The sequence below is a fragment of the Physella acuta genome, unplaced genomic scaffold (assembly GCF_028476545.2).
Source record: "Physella acuta isolate Inbredline_101_S28 unplaced genomic scaffold, ASM2847654v3 ptg002600l, whole genome shotgun sequence".
NCBI lineage: Eukaryota > Metazoa > Mollusca > Gastropoda > Physidae > Physella > Physella acuta.
Genome location: NW_026734056.1, coordinates 41,635 through 60,000, shown reverse-complemented (window position 1 = coordinate 60,000; position 18,366 = coordinate 41,635). Strand labels below are relative to the sequence as shown.

Sequence of the window (18,366 nt, the reverse complement as noted above, 5' to 3'; positions counted from 1 at the left end):
CAGGAGCAGTTCCTGAATGTCTGAAATACATAGCCATCTATATAAATTCAATATATACGGCTAAATCTCTCTCTCTGTATATATATATATATATATATATATATATATATATATATATATATATATATATATATATATATATATATATATATATATATATATATAATCAGTGGTTCTTAACCATTTTTAAAAGTACCTAACCCCCAGTTGAATTTTTGCATTTGCCGAAACCTTTTAAATAGTTATGTCTACACTTACAAAATTATATCGCGAATAATCGCTCATGCCTACCGCCAAACCCATGAGACCAACTCACCAAACAACCCAGGGGTTCAATCGAACTCAGGATGAGAATCACTGATACAAAGGAAAATCTATCTATATATATAATTATCTTCTGGGAGCCGCTAGAAAACAAGCTGCAAACGCGCCTAGAAAACAAGCTGTAAACGCGCTCCCTACCTCCCCACCCCTACATGGTTTTAGTGAGCTGTGTTCACTCTAAATGTTTACAAGCAGAGCCAACGATTTTAAACGTGGGGGGAGGGGGGGGGGAGGAAGGGGGGGGGGGGGGTTATGGTCCTTAACGAGCTACTTATAATGTTTTAAAGAAATATTTTCAGTGGCAGCATTGGTACTGTCGAATTCACAAATTATGAATTACTGAAAAGTAGAAAAAACAACTAAATAGCGGCGTATGTTATGCCGCGGGCCGGCTCGTATATATATAATTCTCCTATGCGAGCCATTAGAAAACAAGCTGCAAGCGCCTCCTTACAGTCCCCTCTCTTTCTCTCTATCGCTATCACTACCACCCTACCCCACCCCCACATGGTCTGCTGAGCTGTGGTCACGTTAATGTTTACAAACCGTACAGCCAGGTTTAGTGACGGCTATTAGGGGCAGATAATTTAGTTTGAACCGACTTTAAACTTACAGGAGGTAACTAAGAGGAGGCTGCTTTCACGGGGGGGGGGGGGGGTGTAGGGTCGGGGTTAGGGGAAAGGAGGGGGGTTAGTGTTTTAAAGCAAATATTTTCAGTGGCAGCATTGGTACTGTCGAATTCACAAATTATGAATTACTGAAAAGTAGAAAATAAATCAACTAAATAGCGGCGTATGATACGCCGCGGGTCGGCTCGTTTAATTTAATTCACCTGAGGACAACTTCTAAAATTCCAGTTCAACATTTTTACTTTCTCGTATATACGAAGTATAGAGAAAGTCTTGTAATCGTGCAAAAAAAAAAATCGAGATTTTTACAAATCTCGACGTTTTACATCTCACTGATACGGAAAAACATAATTTTGCAATCTTGTCCGTATGTCTGTGTGTCTCTGTGTGTGTGTGTCTGAGTGTGTGTGTGTGTAAACACGATTACTTGAGTACCGTTACAGCTAGGTTGCTGAAATTTCATGTATAAGTATTTTATCAAAATCATAGATCCGTATCAACTTTTGAGCGATTTCCGATAACCGGAAGTGGTACTTTTTCTGCTTTGAATTTTTCAAAAGCCTATAACTTGAGTACTATTTCAGTTAGATAAATGAAATTTGATATGTAAGTAAAAGATCTAATTCTCTACCTTCTGTCAAATTTTGAGTAATTTCCGTTGACCGGAAGTACTTATTTACGCTATTTCCGATTTCTCAGAAAACGCATGTAAATTTATAAAGTACTAATAATATTGCGCACTATTATGCACATCTTTATTTAGCGTTCACTTGGTGTGCATTTCATTTTTCTACGAGATTATATTCTGTTTTAAAAAATTTGAGAAATTAAAATGGATTAAAAATCATGTCTAGAAGTCTATATCCCGAGTTGCCATCCCCCGTAGTGTTATATTAGAATATTCGAGAAAGTTTAGGGGAGATCACTCCCGGTTTATTTTTTAAAATTAACTAATTAATTATTCTAATTGATTAATTAATTGTTATATACGATCAAAACGTCATATCTGAACTCACCCCTTCCCTTTGGCTCGTGCACCCTGCCGTGCACGGTGAGTAGTAAGTCAAGTCGTTATCCCCGCACACGGCCAAGTAGTTGTCGTTCTGACAGTGGCAATCTTCATAACACGACCGGCTCTCTCTGCCCAGAGAAGATGTGGACACTGGTTGTTGTGGGTTGGCAATAGAGTAACGCGACCAACCCGTGGAGGTCAACCCGGAGATGGCCAACTTATGTTGCAATGTCTTGCCATAGCATGGCCAACCAATTCAGAGATGGCCAAACGGCGTTGGTCAATTCAGATTTGACAATTATGGTAATGGTCAAGCTTTGTGAGTTTTCGAATCCTGGCCAATTATATAAGTGTTTAAATTTTGGCCAGCTAAGTGTACTAATCTTGGCCAGCTTTGTGTACGAACCTTGGCCAGTTATGTGTACGAACCTTGGCCACCTATATGTACGAACCTTGGCCAACTATAAATACGAGCCTTGGCCAGCTATGTATAAGAACCTTGGCCATTTATGTTTACGAACTTTGGCTAGCTATGTGTACGAAGCTTGGCCAGCTATGTGTACGAACCATGGCCAACTTGGTGTACTTACATTGGTCAGCTATGTGTACAAATCTTGGCCAACTTTGTGTACTTACATTGGCCATCTATGTGTATAAGCCTTGGCCAGCTTTATATACTTACAAAGGCCAGTTGTGAATCGTCGGCTGCTTGCACTGCAAAAAAAATCCGGTACAGACCGCGCCAAAAGCGAACAACGTGACGACCAGACATAGCTTCAGTTCTCTCAGTACGGTGACCTTGACATCTCTAGACGTGTAGGAGGTCACGATGACTCCAAGAAACGGCCCCAGAAAGAACATGCAGCCTGCAAGATGGTGAGCAGCTTGTTATCGTTTGACGGTTGGAAGTTCACGACTATATACAAGCAGTGTTTCTTCCAGACTTTTTTCTCCGGGGGGGGCACTTATTTTCGGGGTGGGGGGTGGGGGTCGGTAAACTTTCTTCGGGGGGGGGGGGGGGGGCGGACACTGTTAAAAGTATATATTTTCTATATAAATTATATAAATGTCATTTCGTTCGGGGAGGGGGGGGGGGGGCGGTAGAAATATTTCGGGAGGGGGGGGGGGAAGCTTGGAAGAAACTCTGTATCCAAGAATGTTATTGTTTGATTGGTGGAAGTTCACGACTCTATACAAGAATGTTAATGTTATGGTTTGATGGGTGGAAGTTCACGACTCTATACAAGAATGTTAATGTTATGGTTTGATGGGTGGAAATTCACGACTCTATACAAGAATGTTATGGTTTGATAGGTGGAAATTCAAGACTTATTCGAGAATGTTATGGTTTGATGGTTGGAAATTAACGAGTCTATACAAGAATGTTATCGTTTGATGGGTGGAAGTTCACGACTCTATACAAGAATGTTAATGTTATGGGTGAAAATTCACAATAATGTTATTGTGTCTATATATGTTGGGGCGGGGTTTCCCTTGAAATAAACTAATTGTAGTGGTTTATGTAAATGTTACTTCACTTTATCGAAGTACACAAATAATTAAAATTTATTGTTATATAACGCCAGCACGATTTCTAAAAACACAATGTAAGTTCAGCCCATAACCAGAAGTCACCTAGCGCGTTATTAGTCTTGAATGTTGGGTAGTTGAACATCGTCTCCACGTATTTGGGGGTGAAGGTCGATGACCCGCTGGTGCTGAAGGCCATACAGCAGGCGGAGAGGGTCATGCACAGGTAGACAGGTGTGGTCAGCAGACGACATAAGGAGTAGAGAAAACCTGGGGAGGTAGACAGGTGTGGTCAGCAGACGACATAAGGAGTAGAGAAAACCTGGGGAGGTAGACAGGTGTGGTCAGCAGACGACATAAGGAGTAGAGAAAACCTGGGGAGGTAGACAGGTGTGGTCAGCAGACGACATAAGGAGTAGAGAAAACCTGGGGAGGTAGACAGGTGTGGTCAGCAGACGACATAAGGAGTAGAGAAAACCTGGGGAGGTAGACAGGTGTGGTCAGCAGACGACATAAGGAGTAGAGAAAACCTGGGGAGGTAGACAGGTGTGGTCAGCAGACGACATAAGGAGTAGAGGAAACCTGGGGAGGTAGACAGGTGTGGTCAGCAGACGACATAAGGACTTGAGGAAACCTGGGGAGGTAGACAGGTGTGGTCAGCAGACGACATAAGGAGTAGAGGAAACCTGGGGAGGTAGACAGGTGGGGTCAGCAGACGACATAAGGAGTAGAGAAAACCTGGGGAGGTAGACAGGTGTGGTCAGCAGACGACATAAGGAGTAGAGGAAACCTGGGGAGGTAGACAGGTGTGGTCAGCAGACGACATAAGGAGTAGAGGAAACCTGGGGAGGTAGACAGGTGGGGTCAGCAGACGACATAAGGAGTAGAGAAAACCTGGGGAGGTAGACAGGTGTGGTCAGCAGACGACATAAGGAGTAGAGGAAACCTGGGGAGGTAGACAGGTGTGGTCAGCAGACGACATAAGGAGTAGAGGAAACCTGGGGAGGTAGACAGGTGTGGTCAGCAGACGACATAAGGAGTAGAGGAAATCTGGGGAGGTAGGCAGGTGTGGTCAGCAGACGACATAAGGAGTAGAGGAAACCTGGGGAGGTAGACAGGTGTCGTCAGCAGACGACATAAGGAGTGGAGGAAACCTGGGGAGGTAGACAGGTGTCGTCAGCAGACGACATAAGGAGTGGAAGAAACCTGGGGAGGTAGACAGGTGTGGTCAGCAGACGACATAAGGAGTGGAAGAAACCTGGGGAGGTAGACAGGTGTGGTCAGCAGACGACATAAGGAGTAGAGGAAACCTGGGGAGGTAGACAGGTGTGGTCAGCAGACGACATAAGGAGTAGAGGAAACCTGGGGAGGTAGACAGGTGTGGTCAGCAGACGACATAAGGACTTGAGGAAACCTGGGGAGGTAGACATGTGTGGTCAGCAGACGACATAAGGAGTAGAGGAAACCTGGGGAGGTAGACAGGTATGATCAGCAGACGACATAAGGAGTAGAGGAAACCTGGGGAGGTAGACAGGTGTGGTCAGCAGACGACATAAGGAGTAGAGGAAACCTGGGGAGGTAGACAGGTGTGGTCAGCAGACGACATAAGGAGTAGAGGAAACCTGGGGAGGTAGACAGGTGTGGTCAGCAGACGACATAAGGAGTAGAGGAAACCTGGGGAGGTAGACAGGTATGATCAGCAGACGACATAAGGAGTAGAGGAAACCTGGGGAGGTAGACATGTGTGGTCAGCAGACGACATAAGGACTTGAGGAAACCTGGGGAGGTAGACAGGTGTGGTCAGCAGACGACATAAGGAGTAGAGGAAACCTGGGGAGGTAGACAGGTGGGGTCAGCAGACGACATAAGGAGTAGAGGAAACCTGGGGAGGTAGACAGGTGTGGTCAGCAGACGACATAAGGAGTTGAGGAAACCTGGGGAGGTGGAAGTCAGATGGTTGATGGTTGATGGTTAGTGGTTGATGGTGGATAGTTGATGGTTGATGGTTAATGATTGATGGTTGATGATTGATGGTAGATGGTTGATGGTTGATGGATGATAGATGATGGTTGATGGTTGATGATTGATAGTTTATGTTTGATGGTTGATGGTTGATGGTTGATAGTTGATGGTAGATGGTTAATGGTTGATGGTTGATGGTTGATGGATGATGGTTGATGGTTGGTAGTGGATTATGGTTAATTGTTGATGATTGATGGTTGATGATTGATGGTTGATGGTTGATGGTAGATGGTAGATGGTTGATGGTTGATGGATAATGGTTGACGGATGATGGTTGATTGTTGATAATTGATGGTTGATTGTTGATGGTTGATGGTTGGTAGTGGATTATGGTTCATTGTTGATGATTGATGGTTGATGGTATATGTTGTATGCAGTTTTGGGTGTTAGACGTTTGATGCTTGGTGGTATAAGTTATTTGGAGATGATGGTGTTAGATGGTTGATGGTATTTGTTCTATGGGGTTTCGGGTGTTATATGGTTGATGGTTGATCGTATATATGATATGACGTAACTGTCCTGATCTACCTTGTTTAACACCACTCTTGCCTGTTGGTCTTGGCGTCTTTGACTCGATGGAGCACTTCTTGCCCCCAGAGTTGGTGCTGGCGAGACCTGAGTTCTTGTCGAGTGACCCCTGTCTTTAGAGTGAGTATCATTAACTGCCGTGCATGAATTATAATTGGGACACACTCTACAAAAGGCTCACCCAAACGTTACACGCCAAGCGCTTGAGTGGAACCCCAAGGGAAAGCGGAAGAGAGGGCGCCCAAGACAGACCTGGAGGCGGAGTCTTCTTGAAGAACTGAAGCCAACAGGGATGTCTTGGGAGATGACAAAATTAATAGCCGGGGATCGGAAGAAATGGAAGGAAGTGGTGGAGGCCCTATGTTCTATACGGAGCAAATAGGACTAACCTAACATATGAACTATAATTATAATATAATATGGCTCTGTAGTCTAATTTGACCACTGTATATAGCATCGGAAAATCAATTGGAAAACGCTATTTGAAATTTGGTCCGAAAGGGTAACTTTACATTACTCTTATTATCATTTTATTGAGTTATATGATATTTGTAGGAATCGTCCTAACCCTAAACCTAATTAATTGTGTATCAATTATCTGCAACTACACCTAAATTATGTATCAACATCTGACCGCATTTGTGTAACTCGTTTTTATTTTTAGATATTCGGAATGTTTTTTTTTTAGTAGCAAAAATATGCTTGGTATAAGGATTTTAAAAGTAAAGGTTGCTCCTTAGATATAGCGATCCGTAGAGCAGATAAAGTAGTTCATAAGTTTCGTGATCTCTGCATATGAAGAGATTGTGTGGTCTGCACTATGCACATTTACTTTCCCCAACGTAAGTCAGGTACCCATCAGAGCTGGGTGACTCATAGACGTCCTACAGTCACAACTTCGAGCCTAGATCCGAACTCAAGACTTTCTGGCTGGAGGCCTAATGGTCTTCCACCTGGCCACGCCGCTTCTTGGTATACTGATGTAAGGTATAAAGCTGTAGTTACTTGTAGTTAAATTAATCCATTGGTGGTATTAACTCTAATCCTATCCCTAAACCGAATCCTAACCAATTCCTACCGTACCCTTAACCATAGTTTCTGACCATGACGCTAAAACAGAGATTGCAATGCTACTAACAACCTAACACACAGTGGCGTAGCTAGGAATTTTGAGCCCCTATGCAAAAAGTGTTAGTGGGCTCCTCAGAGGCGTAGCGACTTGCACCCCCCCTCAAACTTTCGATTTGCACCCCCCCCCCACTTTCGAGTTGCACCCCCACCCCCTCAAACTTTCGAAAAAGGGCCCCTATTTGCCTTGGGCCCCTATGCCTTGCTTACGCTAGCTTTACGGTAGCTACGCCACTGCTAACACACCTATTTCTGGAAGAGTCTATGGTCGGACATGGGTTATAACAATTGTCTCATAGATAACCCGTGTTGATCAGGAACATCTTTCTGTCCTGTTTGTCTTTGCATCGTTGACTCGATGGAGTACCTGAGGTGTAAAGTTGTACCTACAACAACAAGTCTCTGCTCACACATGACGTGCGTCGATGGAGCACCTGAGGTGTAAAGTTGTACTTATAACAACAAGTCTCTGCTCACCCATCACGTGCGTCGATGGAGCACCTGAGGTGTAAAGTTGTACCTATAACAACAAGTCTTTGCTCACCCATCACGTGCGTCGATGGAGCACCTGAGGTGTAAAGTTGTACCTATAACAACAAGTCTCTGCTCACCCATCACGTGCGTGCTGCTCTCCGACTTCCCTTGTTGTCAAGTCTCTGGGGTAGCAGAACATGGGCGTGGCCAGCAAGAGAGTGACAACTCCAAACATGACCAGACCCAACCACCAGGCTCCGATCCATTGTGGGTGTGTCACGGTCCAGGGCGTGTCTGTGGGAGAGGGGAGGGAGGTGCTTTAAACTTCGAGTGAACGCCTTCAAACTGCATGATATTGGCTTAATATAATTATAAAGTCCCTAATTCGAAACCCTCGGGCAAGTAAGGCTCGTAAGCTGGGGACAGCAACCCATCTAGGAGGGAAAACTTCGAAATCAAACAGGAGTGAAGCCCCTTATGCGATAAAATTAGGAACTCTAGTTTCCTTTCGGCAGTTCCACATGGGTTCCATGCTGTACAGGTAACGTCCTATCCTTGGGTTAATCAGCCGTGTGGAGAGGGGGGGGGGGGTTGATACATAGTCATCAGGGCCAAGGCTTTGGGCATGCATTTCCAATTGCGCAATCACCCATTGGTGTTTTGGGGTCTAACATAGTATAACAGTTAGACTATGGAGACATATTATTTAATTATAAGATTGAAGGGGATAACCTGAGCACTGTAGAGTATCAACTTATTATGAGCCGTATGGCCTGTGAACTCGAATTTCAGCATACTTTTCTTTCTGTATTTGCTTCCAAAGCTTTTGTCCATTCAAGAACAAACTACAGTAATCCCTCGCTAATTCCCTGTTCACTTATCTCGGCCTTAATACATCGTTGTGTGGTTTTGTTTTGTTTCTTTGTTCTCTTGTATCGAGGGTTTTTTTTTTTTTTAAATAGTGCTTAAGACATTTTTGAAGATGGCTCATACACGAGCTCCACCTTCTAAATCTGCTCTTGAACCATAATAACGTTGATAACTTTGATAACATATGCACACATTTGTATTATACACACACTAAAGAGTAAGCGTGTTAAAAATGAGAGGGTATTGCTAAACGTTTATACCCGGATAAAACCCTACCTTGAAGTGTGACGTATATTTGGCTGAATACTCCTCCCAGGATGTATCCTAGTGGGTGACTTATGACTGAAGTCATTATCAATGCGACTGTAAAGGCAAGATAATGTTCTTATCAACACTCACATTCAAGGAGTTCATGTTTAAAAAGTTAGTCTTTTGAAAATAGCGGAGCATGAGGCAGATAGAGCTCACTTGTTTCTGTGACCTCGGTTTATTAAAGGATAGTGTGGTCAGCCCTATGCCCAGCTGCCTGTACATTCCATGTCCTAAATCAGGTACCCATCAGAACTGGGTCGACTCAGAGATGTCATAGGGCCTTAGTTCCAATATCCGAACTCGAGACGCTCGGGTTAGTAGTTGTAAGCTCTACTGTCCCACCACGCCGTCCCATATTTCGTGTTTAACAATGAGTTAAATAAAGTCACTTGACTTCTTGGTTTAAAAAGACATAAGTATGGGGTATGATGTATGTGGCGTCACAATGCAGGAGGGTTTTTATACAATTTACTTGCATTTTTATCACCTTTTCCAGTTCGTGCCCAAGAACAGAGGCGTAGCAAGGGGGGGGGGTGCGGACCGCAGCGGGTGACACCATTTAGGGGGGGGGGTGACACCAAGGAAAAAAATAGCAAAATATATAGAGAAAAACTTGAAGGGGGTGGTGCAAATCGAAAGTTTGAGGGGGGGGGGGTGCAAATCGAAAGTTTGAGGGGGGTGCAAATCGAAAATTTAAAAGTTTGTCCCCGGGAAGGGTCGCTACGCCTTTGGGGGGGGGGGGGAAATGACACTATTAAGTGCCGCACCGGGTGACACCCGACCTCGCTACGCCACTGCCCAAGACACATGGTTCAGATGAAGTAGAGCTCATCTGAACATCGGCATAGTGTGGTCAGCACTATGCCCAGTTGCATTTGTTTATATAACGTGAGTCAGGTACCCAAAAGAGATGTGTGGACTCTAGGAAGTCCAGCATAATACAGACTTTCTGGTAGGAAGTCTAGCGCTCTACCGCTAGACCACGGTAGCGAGGTGGGGAAGTGTGTGTGCTGTGAGGTGAGGGTGTTTACTCTGAAAGGTGGATGATTGTGTGCGGTGAGGTAAGGAGGTGTGTGTGTGTGTGTTGTGAGGTGATGAGGTGTGTGTAGATGTGTCGATGTGGGGGGTGTGATGTGAGACGTGTGTGTACTGTGAGGTGGGGAGGTTTGTGTACTGTGAGGTGGGGAGGTTTGTGTACTGTGAGGAGGGGAGGTGTGTTTGTACTGTGAGGTGGGGAGGTTTGTGTACTGTGAGGTGGGGAGGTGTGTGTACTGTGAGGTGCGGAGGTGTGTGTGAGGTGGGGAGGTTTGTGTACTGTGAGGTGGGGAGGTTTGTGTACTGTGAGGTGGGGAGGTTTGTGTACTGTGAGGTGGGGAGGTGTGTGTGAGGTGGGGAGGTGTGTGTGAGGTGGGGAGGTATGTGTACTGTGAGGTGGGGAGGTGTGTGTGATGTGAGACGTGTGTGTACTGTGAGGTGGGGAGGTGTGTGTACTGTGAGGTGGGGAGGTGTGTGTACTGTGAGGTGGGGATGTGTGTACTGTGAGGTGGGGAGGTGTGGAGGTGTGTGTACTGTGAGGTGAGGAGGTGTGTGTACTGTGAGGTGGGGATGTGTGTGCACTGTGAGGTGGGGAGGTGTGTGTGAGGTGGGAAGGTGTGTGTGAGGTGGGGAGGTGTGTGTACTGTGAGGTGGGGATGTGTGTGCACTGTGAGGTGTGGAGGTGTGTGTGAGGTGGGGAGGTGTGTGTACTGTGAGGTGGGGAGGTGTGTGTACTGTGAGGTGGGGAGGTGTGTGTACTGTGAGGTGGGGAGGTGTGTGTACTGTGAGGTGGGGAGGTGTGTGTACTGTGAGGTGGGGAGGTGTGTGTTCTGTGAGGTGGGGAGGTGTGTTTACTGTGAGGTGGGGAGGTGTGTGTACTGTGAGGTGGGGAGGTGTGTGTACTGTGAGGTGGGGAGGTGTGTGTACTGTGAGGTGGGGAGGTATGTGTACTGTGAGGTGGGGAGGTGTGTGTACTGTGAGGTGGGGAGGTGTGTGTGAGGTGGGGACGTGTGTGTACTGTGAGGTGGGGAGGTGTGTGTACTGTGAGGTGGGGAGGTGTGTACTGTGAGGTGGGGAGGTGTGTGTGAGGTGGGGAGGTGTGTGTACTGTGAGGTGGGGAGGTCTGTGTGAGGTGGGGAGGTGTGTGTACTGTGAGGTGGGGAGGTGGGGAGGTGGGTGTACTGTGAGGTGGGGAGGTGAGTGTACTGTGAGGTGGGGAGGTGTGTATACTGTGAGGTGGGGAGATGTGTGTGTTATGTGATGGGGAGGTGTGTGTGCTCTGAGGTGTAGAGGTGTGTATGTTGTGTGATAATATGGTGTGTGTACTATGAGGTGGGTAGGTGTGTGTACTGTGAGGTGGGGAGGTGTGTGTACTGTGAGGTGGGGAGGTGTGTGTGAGGTGGGGACGTGTGTGTACTGTGAGGTGGGGAGGTGTGTGTACTGTGAGGTGGGGAGGTGTGTGTGAGGTGGGGAGGTGTGTGTACTGTGAGGTGGGGAGGTCTGTGTGAGGTGGGGAGGTGTGTGTACTGTGAGGTGGGGAGGTGTGTGTACTGTGAGGTGGGGAGGTGGGGAGGTGGGTGTACTGTGAGGTGGGGAGGTGTGTGTACTGTGAGGTGGGGAGGTGGGGAGGTGGGTGTACTGTGAGGTGGGGAGGTGTGTGTACTGTGAGGTGGGAGGTGGGGAGGTGGGTGTACTGTGAGGTGGGGAGATGGGTGTACTGTGAGGTGGGGAGGTGTGTATAATGTGAGGTGGGGAGGTGTGTGTACTGTGAGGTGGGGAGGTGTGTATACTGTGAGGTGGGGAGGTGTGTGTACTGTGAGGTGGGGAGGTGTGTGTACTGTGAGGTGGGGAGGTGTGTGTACTGTGAGGTGGGGAGGTGTGTTTACTGTGAGGTGGGGAGGTGTGTGTACTGTGAGGTGGGGAGGTGTGTGTACTGTGAGGTGGGGAGGTGTGTACTGTGAGGTGGGGAGGTGTGTGTACTGTGAGGTGGGGAGGTGTGTGTGAGGTGGGGACGTGTGTGTACTGTGAGGTGGGGAGGTGTGTGTACTGTGAGGTGGGGAGGTGTGTGTGAGGTGGGGAGGTGTGTGTACTGTGAGGTGGGGAGGTCTGTGTGAGGTGGGGAGGTGTGTGTACTGTGAGGTGGGGAGGTGTGTGTACTGTGAGGTGGGGAGGTGGGGAGGTGGGTGTACTGTGAGGTGGGGAGGTGTGTGTACTGTGAGGTGGGAGGTGGGGAGGTGGGTGTACTGTGAGGTGGGGAGATGGGTGTACTGTGAGGTGGGGAGGTGTGTATACTGTGAGGTGGGGAGATGTGTGTGTTATGTGATGGGGAGGTGTGTGTGCTCTGAGGTGTAGAGGTGTGTATGTTGTGTGATAATATGGTGTGTGTACTATGAGGTGGGTAGGTGTGTGTACTGTGAGGTGGGGAGGTGTGTGTACTGTGAGGTGGGAGGTGTGTGTACTGTGAGGTGGGGAGATGGGTGTACTGTGAGGTGGGGAGGTGTGTGTACTCTGAGGTGGTGAGATGTGTGTGTTGTGTGATGGTAAGGTGTGTGTACTATGAGGTTGGGAGGTGTGTGTGCCATGAGGTGGTGAGATGTGTGTGTTGTGTGTGTGCTCTGAGGTGTAGAGGTGTGTTTGTGTTGTGTGATGGTAAGGTGTGTACTATAATTTTGGCAGATATGCTATAATGCAGGGAATACACTAAGTGACGTATAAAGATTACCAAAGGCTACAATGAGTAACTCGCGTTCCTGCATCCCCGTCACGTAGTTACAGAACAGCACCGACCGTGGGGACTGAACCAATCCCTGCACGACCTTCCCCAGGACGAGAATTCCCAGAGATACGAGAGTCACGTCATCAGCTAGTGAAGATTTGGTACCTGAAGGGGAACGGAATTTTAATAGAGTATTCTTTTCAATAAAGGACTCGTTATTTTTAAATTAAATAAAAATAAAAATATAAATTTATATCAGCTAACTTGGTAAAACAAATATTTATAATGAAATTGTGTGTTTATGTTTCTAAATTAATTGCTTAGTTTATTGTGTAAGTCCAAATAACTTTTCAGTATTGTTACATAACGCTTCACAAAATAATTTCAATTTTTTTAATTTCAGTTGACCCCGGGAAAAAATGTAATAGCATACATCACAAAGAGCACTAAATTCCTACAAGCATTGTTCAAATATGTTATTAGTATTTATAGTATCTTATTTCATAACTCGATTTCTTTCTTTTTCAGATTGACAAAACATACAAGTTTATTTTTTTTTTCAAATAGAACAACCTGCGCCTTTTCAACGAACACTATTAATAAAATTCCAACTAACAAACATTGGGATATAGACCATAATGTCCAAATTTATCAGTATCTTTTCCCCTTTGTGTGCAACACGTAATGAGCGGAGTTAATGTTTCAATGACCTCGGCATACAAGAGGATGCTACGGTCAGCACTATGCCTAGCCGCCTTAGCCTACCTACCATGGGTAGGTATCCATCACAGCTGGGTGGACTCAGGGACGTTCGAGTCTCCATATATATATATATACACACGTCATTCTTTAAAAGCTTCTATATGTACAGATGTACTTGGACTCCCTTGTCATCAAGGCTTCTTCGTATCCTAACTTTAACTGAGATTCCCAAAATTGTAAAACAATAAAAAGGTAAGAAACAAATTCTCGAATGACCCACCAGCGCCAGACTTGCAGGACGGTGCCGGCACCTGATCAGAGCAGACGGCACCTATCTGGTTTGTTTCGTTGGTTTCTGATCCCAGAATGTTGTTCTTGGCGCCGTATAGGAAGTGGGGCACGGAGCAGAACAGACAGGAAAGGCCGAATAGCACAGTGGAAAGACCTTGACATTGAAAACAAGGTTAAAATGTTGATTAATTAAGGTTGAGCCAGTAATGAATAGCTGTTGTATAACAAAAAAGATATTTGTATTATTTGTTATTGTTTTTCTTTTAAAGGCCTAAATTTTTATTATATTTTTTTTTCGTTTCAATGAAAAAAGACTGCATTGAAGTTGGAATAGTTTAGAACAAAAAAGAAAGATGCTTCTAAAGGACGATCTCAATACTTGGAACAGGCACGTCCACTTTGCGTTTTTGAAAGCGCCATTCGAGTCACCAAGACTTACACATTGGGTTTTTGTGGGAAACCTTACTACTAGGACACTAACCTTAGGGTAGGGGTCGGCAACCTTTCGAAGCGGAAGAGCCAAAAGTTACAATTTTCAAATTTTCCCTGGTTTTAAAGAGCCACTAACATTTTTTTAATTCTAGTATTTTATTTTTTGATTAAGATTATTAGTATTTGTGCAAGGAGCTGGAGAGCCGCATCTTGACATCAAAGGAGCCACATACGGCTCGCGAGCCGCAGGTTGCCGAACCCTGACCTAGGGTGGTTCTAGCAATGTGAACCCAACTGTCCGTGAAGTAAGAAAGTTCTTCTAAATTTGCGAACTGACCTGGTCGAGAAGGTAAAACACTCACCTGTAGTTATACGGGGTGTGAACGTTACTAGCTGAGTAACTAACACACTGGACTATTGTTGTGAGTCTTGCTGGTTGAGTAACTAGCCCACTCTTCTATGATCCTAGGGATGTGAACCTTACCTGGTCGAGTAACTAGCCCACTTACCTAAGATTCTAGCGATGTGAACCTTACTGGTCTAGGGGTGTGAACATAGCTGGCCGAGTAACTAGCCCACTCACCTAAGATCCTAAGGGTGTGAACCTAGCTGGTCGAGTAACTAGCCCACTCAACTAAGATCCTAAGGGTGTGAACCTAGTTGGTCGAGTAACTAGCCCACTCACCTAAGATTCTAAGGATATGAACCTTACTGGCCAAGTAACTAGACCACTCACCTAAGATTCTAGGGATGTGAGTCTAGCTGGCCGAGTAACTAGCCCACTCATCTAAGATCCTAGGGATGTGAACCTTACTGGTCTAGGGGTGTGAACCTAGCTGGTCGAGTAACTAGCCCATTCACCTAAGATCCTAAGGGTGTGAACCTAGCTGGTCGAGTAACTAGCCCACTCACCTAAGATCCTAAGGGTGTGAACCTAGCTGGTCGAGTAACTAGCCCACTCACCTAAGATCTTAAGGGTGTGAACCTAGCTGGCCGAGTAACTAGCCCACTCACCTAAGATTCTAGGGATGTGAACTTTGCAGCTTGAACAGCAAACACAGGTGGCGTAGAGCAGGAACCCCAACTCCGTGGAAGATACGATGAGCCCCAGCTGTTTGGAGTTGAACCCGAACTGTTTCTCTAGAGTGGTGATCTGTTACAAATATCATAACTGTAGCGGAGGACTTGGGCGCGCAGTTTAAAGTCATCATTTCTTGCTCTCATGACAAATGGGGTCATCCATAAATGACGTCACGCTTTTTATTTACTATTTTTACCTCCCCTTTCCCCTCCGTCACACATTGTCACAAACAGCCAGACACCCCCCCCCCCCCTTAAAATGAAGTCACTCCTCAGCCTACAACCCCCCTCAAAGTTGCAGTTTAATTTTTTCTTAAAACATTAATATTTTTTCCAAAATCTTATCTGAACTCTGTCAACATAGAGTATTTTAATCAATTCCTATTACAATTTATTAAAACAGTTTTCTAAAACGCGAAATAACGGCTAAAATTCGTTTTCTAACATTGCCTTTTTATAATGCAAAAGTGTGACGTCATACCATCTGAAACCCCCGTCCCCTCATCACACACCGTCACAAAATTACGGACCCCCCCCTCCCCTTTACGTCATTTATGGACGACCCCTACGATAAAGATGAAGTAGAGTGTATCTGATACAATGACTCACACACTCACACACACACACACCCACCTGTGATCGAATATAAGTTGTCATGACGGATGTCACCATATTCGTCAAGTTATACAACAAACTGAACCACCAAATCCTTCTGTAGATGTTTTTGTTTTTATCCGCGGTGGTGCCTCTTCCTGTGTCATCTGTCACTTCCGGGTTATGGCCTGTCGTATCCATTATGATAATTCTCACGGGGTAATTAATTATCCTCTAATTGCATGAAGACTTCTAACTATTTGATTTTACGATGTTTGAGTTAAAATGAGGTTGGGGTTTCTGTGCAAAAAAAATTTAAAAAATTTAAATATGGGCGTCAGGGTTTCATTTTTTGTTTTGAATGAGTATTCTGTCAGTAATGAAGAAGGGGCTTTATGACATAAATAAATGACGTCACACACTTTGGGTTTAGGTTTTAGAAAGTAGAATGGCACACTTGTGCATTTAAAAATGACGTTTTACTCTTTCGTATTGGGGGTGGGGTCAAAGTTGCCTTTTATTTTAAAAAATACGATGATGTAGATCAGGAATAGTCAAAAATTACACAGCTTCATTTATGTAGTGACCCTCATTAAGAATAACCAATTTAATTAATTACAAAGTTTACTCTACATTGTTTTTTTTTAATATACTTTCATAATTTAACAAAGTGTGGTAATTTAACACTGTCTTCACAAAATTGTGATTTTATTTATCCGTATAACAGGACAATGTAATGTGGTATTGATGTTTGTATACTGCTGTTGATAAAGTCATGGTCATACTTGTGTCATGGTTAGGATAGTACTTGTGTTATAATTAGGGTCATGGTTTGTTATAGTTAGTATCAGGGTTATGGTGGTACTTGTGTGATGCTTATGTTCAAGGTTAGGGTTGAACTTGTGTTATTGCTAGGGTCAGGGTTTGTTATAGTTAGTGTCAGGGTTATGGTGGTACTTGTGTGATGCTTTTGGTCAAGGTTAGGGTCGGATTTCTGTTATAGTTAGGGTCAGAGCTAGAGCAGGATTAGCTAAACGAGACGCAGATCTTAAATAAAAACACAAATCACTGGCTGTTATATAAGCCCTAATTTATTTCATTTCTTAAGTATTTGATTGCATTTATGCTAATGAATAATGGGACGGAGTGGCCTAGCGGTAGAGAGCTGGACTGCTAACCCGTAAGTCTCGAATTCGGGTCCCGGTTCAAGTCAGTACACCGTCCTTGAGTCCACCCAATTCTGAGGGCTAGGCCTACCCAACTCACGTTAGGGTAACTAAAGGCGGCTGGGCATAGTGCTGACCACAATATTCCTTCAAATGCCGAGGTCACAGAAACAAGTGAACTCTACTTCACTTGCTCCGTATCTTAGACGGTCAGGTTTGAAGGGGACCTTTACTGATAATGAATACAAACCAAACCAGAAACGTTTGTCGGGTGTAATTGTCTTGCTCACCACAAGTCCATAGATAACGCCGAAATCTTGTTCATTACCCTCCGTTGTTATCCACTAGCTAGGGTAAGGTTTAAAATGACAAACTCCGAGCCTTTGTTTCCTACTTGAAGTCTTGTTGACATAAAAACCGGAAGTTATCAAACGCGTTTATTTTAGAACCTATTTAGTTTGGAATTTTCTTTTAAGGTGCGCACAGTGTTCTCAAATAATAGTTGAGTGTGTAGCTACTAGTGGATATGCAGGATTTGGTCCTTTCTGGGGTCGAAGATATTTAACAGATTATATTTCTTCAAATATTTTGTCTGAGATCATTTTTCGATGGTTTCATTTGTCCTGATATATTTTGTCCTGATATCTTTTGCCCGTGAGATAATGTGTCCCTGAGATCATTTTTGTTCAGATTTCATTTGTCCGTGCGATATTTTGTCTGATTTTATATGTCCTGAGATCATTTTGTCATGGAACACTTATGTCACGAAACACATACAACACTTACTCAGTATAGAATGTAATAAACAAATTGATCTTTAAGAGGTAATCACAAGCATCTAATTATTTTCGTCCGGATTAGGTACTGCAGAACATCCCTGAGTCTACTCAGCTTTGATGGGTACCTGACACGAGTTGGGGAATGCAAAAGCGGCCTTGCAGCATTTAATATGCCGAGGTCAAGACACATATAAACTCTTCTTCATCTACTCTATGGATAGATCTGAAAGGGGAGCTTTACTTTTTAATTAATTATTTTATATTTTGTTATAAAGTAAATTTAAAAAATCAAAAATTTCAAAATGGGTTATACACTTTGTTTATTTTTCCAATTTTACATGTACAAATATGCATGTTTTATATTGTAATGCCTCCATAGAGTGAGTTTACCACATTCTTATGTGGTCTACATACAAACATAATCAGATATATGTCATTTTACTAATCTACAAATAGTTACAAAGAGTAGAAATGTACAGCATTATATGTTTGTTTTAAAGAGAAGAAATTTACAGCATTATACAATGCTTTTTTACTTTCTCGTATATACGTAGTATAGAGAAAGTATTGTAATCGTGCAAAAAAAAAAAAATCGAGATTTTTACAAATCTCGACGTTTTACACCTCACTGATACGGAAAAACATAATTTTGCAATCTTGTCCGTATGTCTGTGTGTGTGTGTGTCTGTGTGTCTGTCCGTGTGTAAACACGATAACTTGAGTACCGTTACAGCTAGGTTGA

The 18,366-nt window shown here is 44.3% G+C and overlaps 2 protein-coding genes across 2 annotated transcripts in view; both read right to left on the bottom strand.

The window, feature by feature from the left end:
• Positions 1 to 2,610, bottom strand: part of LOC131933691 (solute carrier organic anion transporter family member 4A1) — a gene marked incomplete at its 3' end in the record, with an annotated part of 4,419 nt that extends 1,809 nt beyond the window's left edge. Inside the window, 3 exon segments of the mRNA XM_059290331.1 lie at positions 1 to 20; positions 1,970 to 2,115; positions 2,556 to 2,610. The exon segment at positions 1 to 20 is cut by the window's left edge and continues 135 nt beyond it. Coding sequence (XP_059146314.1) covers positions 1 to 20; positions 1,970 to 2,115; positions 2,556 to 2,610 — 221 coding nt within the window.
• A 2,685-nt stretch (positions 2,611 to 5,295) lies between these two features.
• On the bottom strand, positions 5,296 to 17,249 carry LOC131933690 (solute carrier organic anion transporter family member 2B1-like). Its single transcript, XM_059290330.1, has 9 exons — positions 17,136 to 17,249; positions 15,719 to 15,979; positions 15,020 to 15,158; positions 13,563 to 13,727; positions 12,587 to 12,745; positions 8,794 to 8,880; positions 7,785 to 7,941; positions 6,046 to 6,158; positions 5,296 to 5,429 (listed from the first exon to the last, which is right to left on the bottom strand). The coding sequence occupies exons 2-9, from the start codon at positions 15,878 to 15,880 to the stop codon at positions 5,296 to 5,298; spliced, it is 1,116 nt and encodes a 371-aa protein (XP_059146313.1). The 5' UTR covers positions 15,881 to 15,979; positions 17,136 to 17,249.
• Positions 17,250 to 18,366: the final 1,117 nt, after the last annotated feature.

Excerpts from the sequence above, each read along its gene's own strand:
- LOC131933690 (XM_059290330.1), bottom strand. The coding sequence starts at position 15,880 with ATGGATACGACAGGCCATAACCCGGAAGTGACAGATGACACAGGAAGA. Across the intron at positions 15,159-15,718 it reads CAACTTATATTCGATCACAG|ATCACCACTCTAGAGAAACA; the intron begins GTGGGTGTGTGT and ends TATTTGTAACAG. Across the intron at positions 12,746-13,562 it reads GTCCTGCAAGTCTGGCGCTG|GTACCAAATCTTCACTAGCT; the intron begins GTGGGTCATTCG and ends GTTCCCCTTCAG.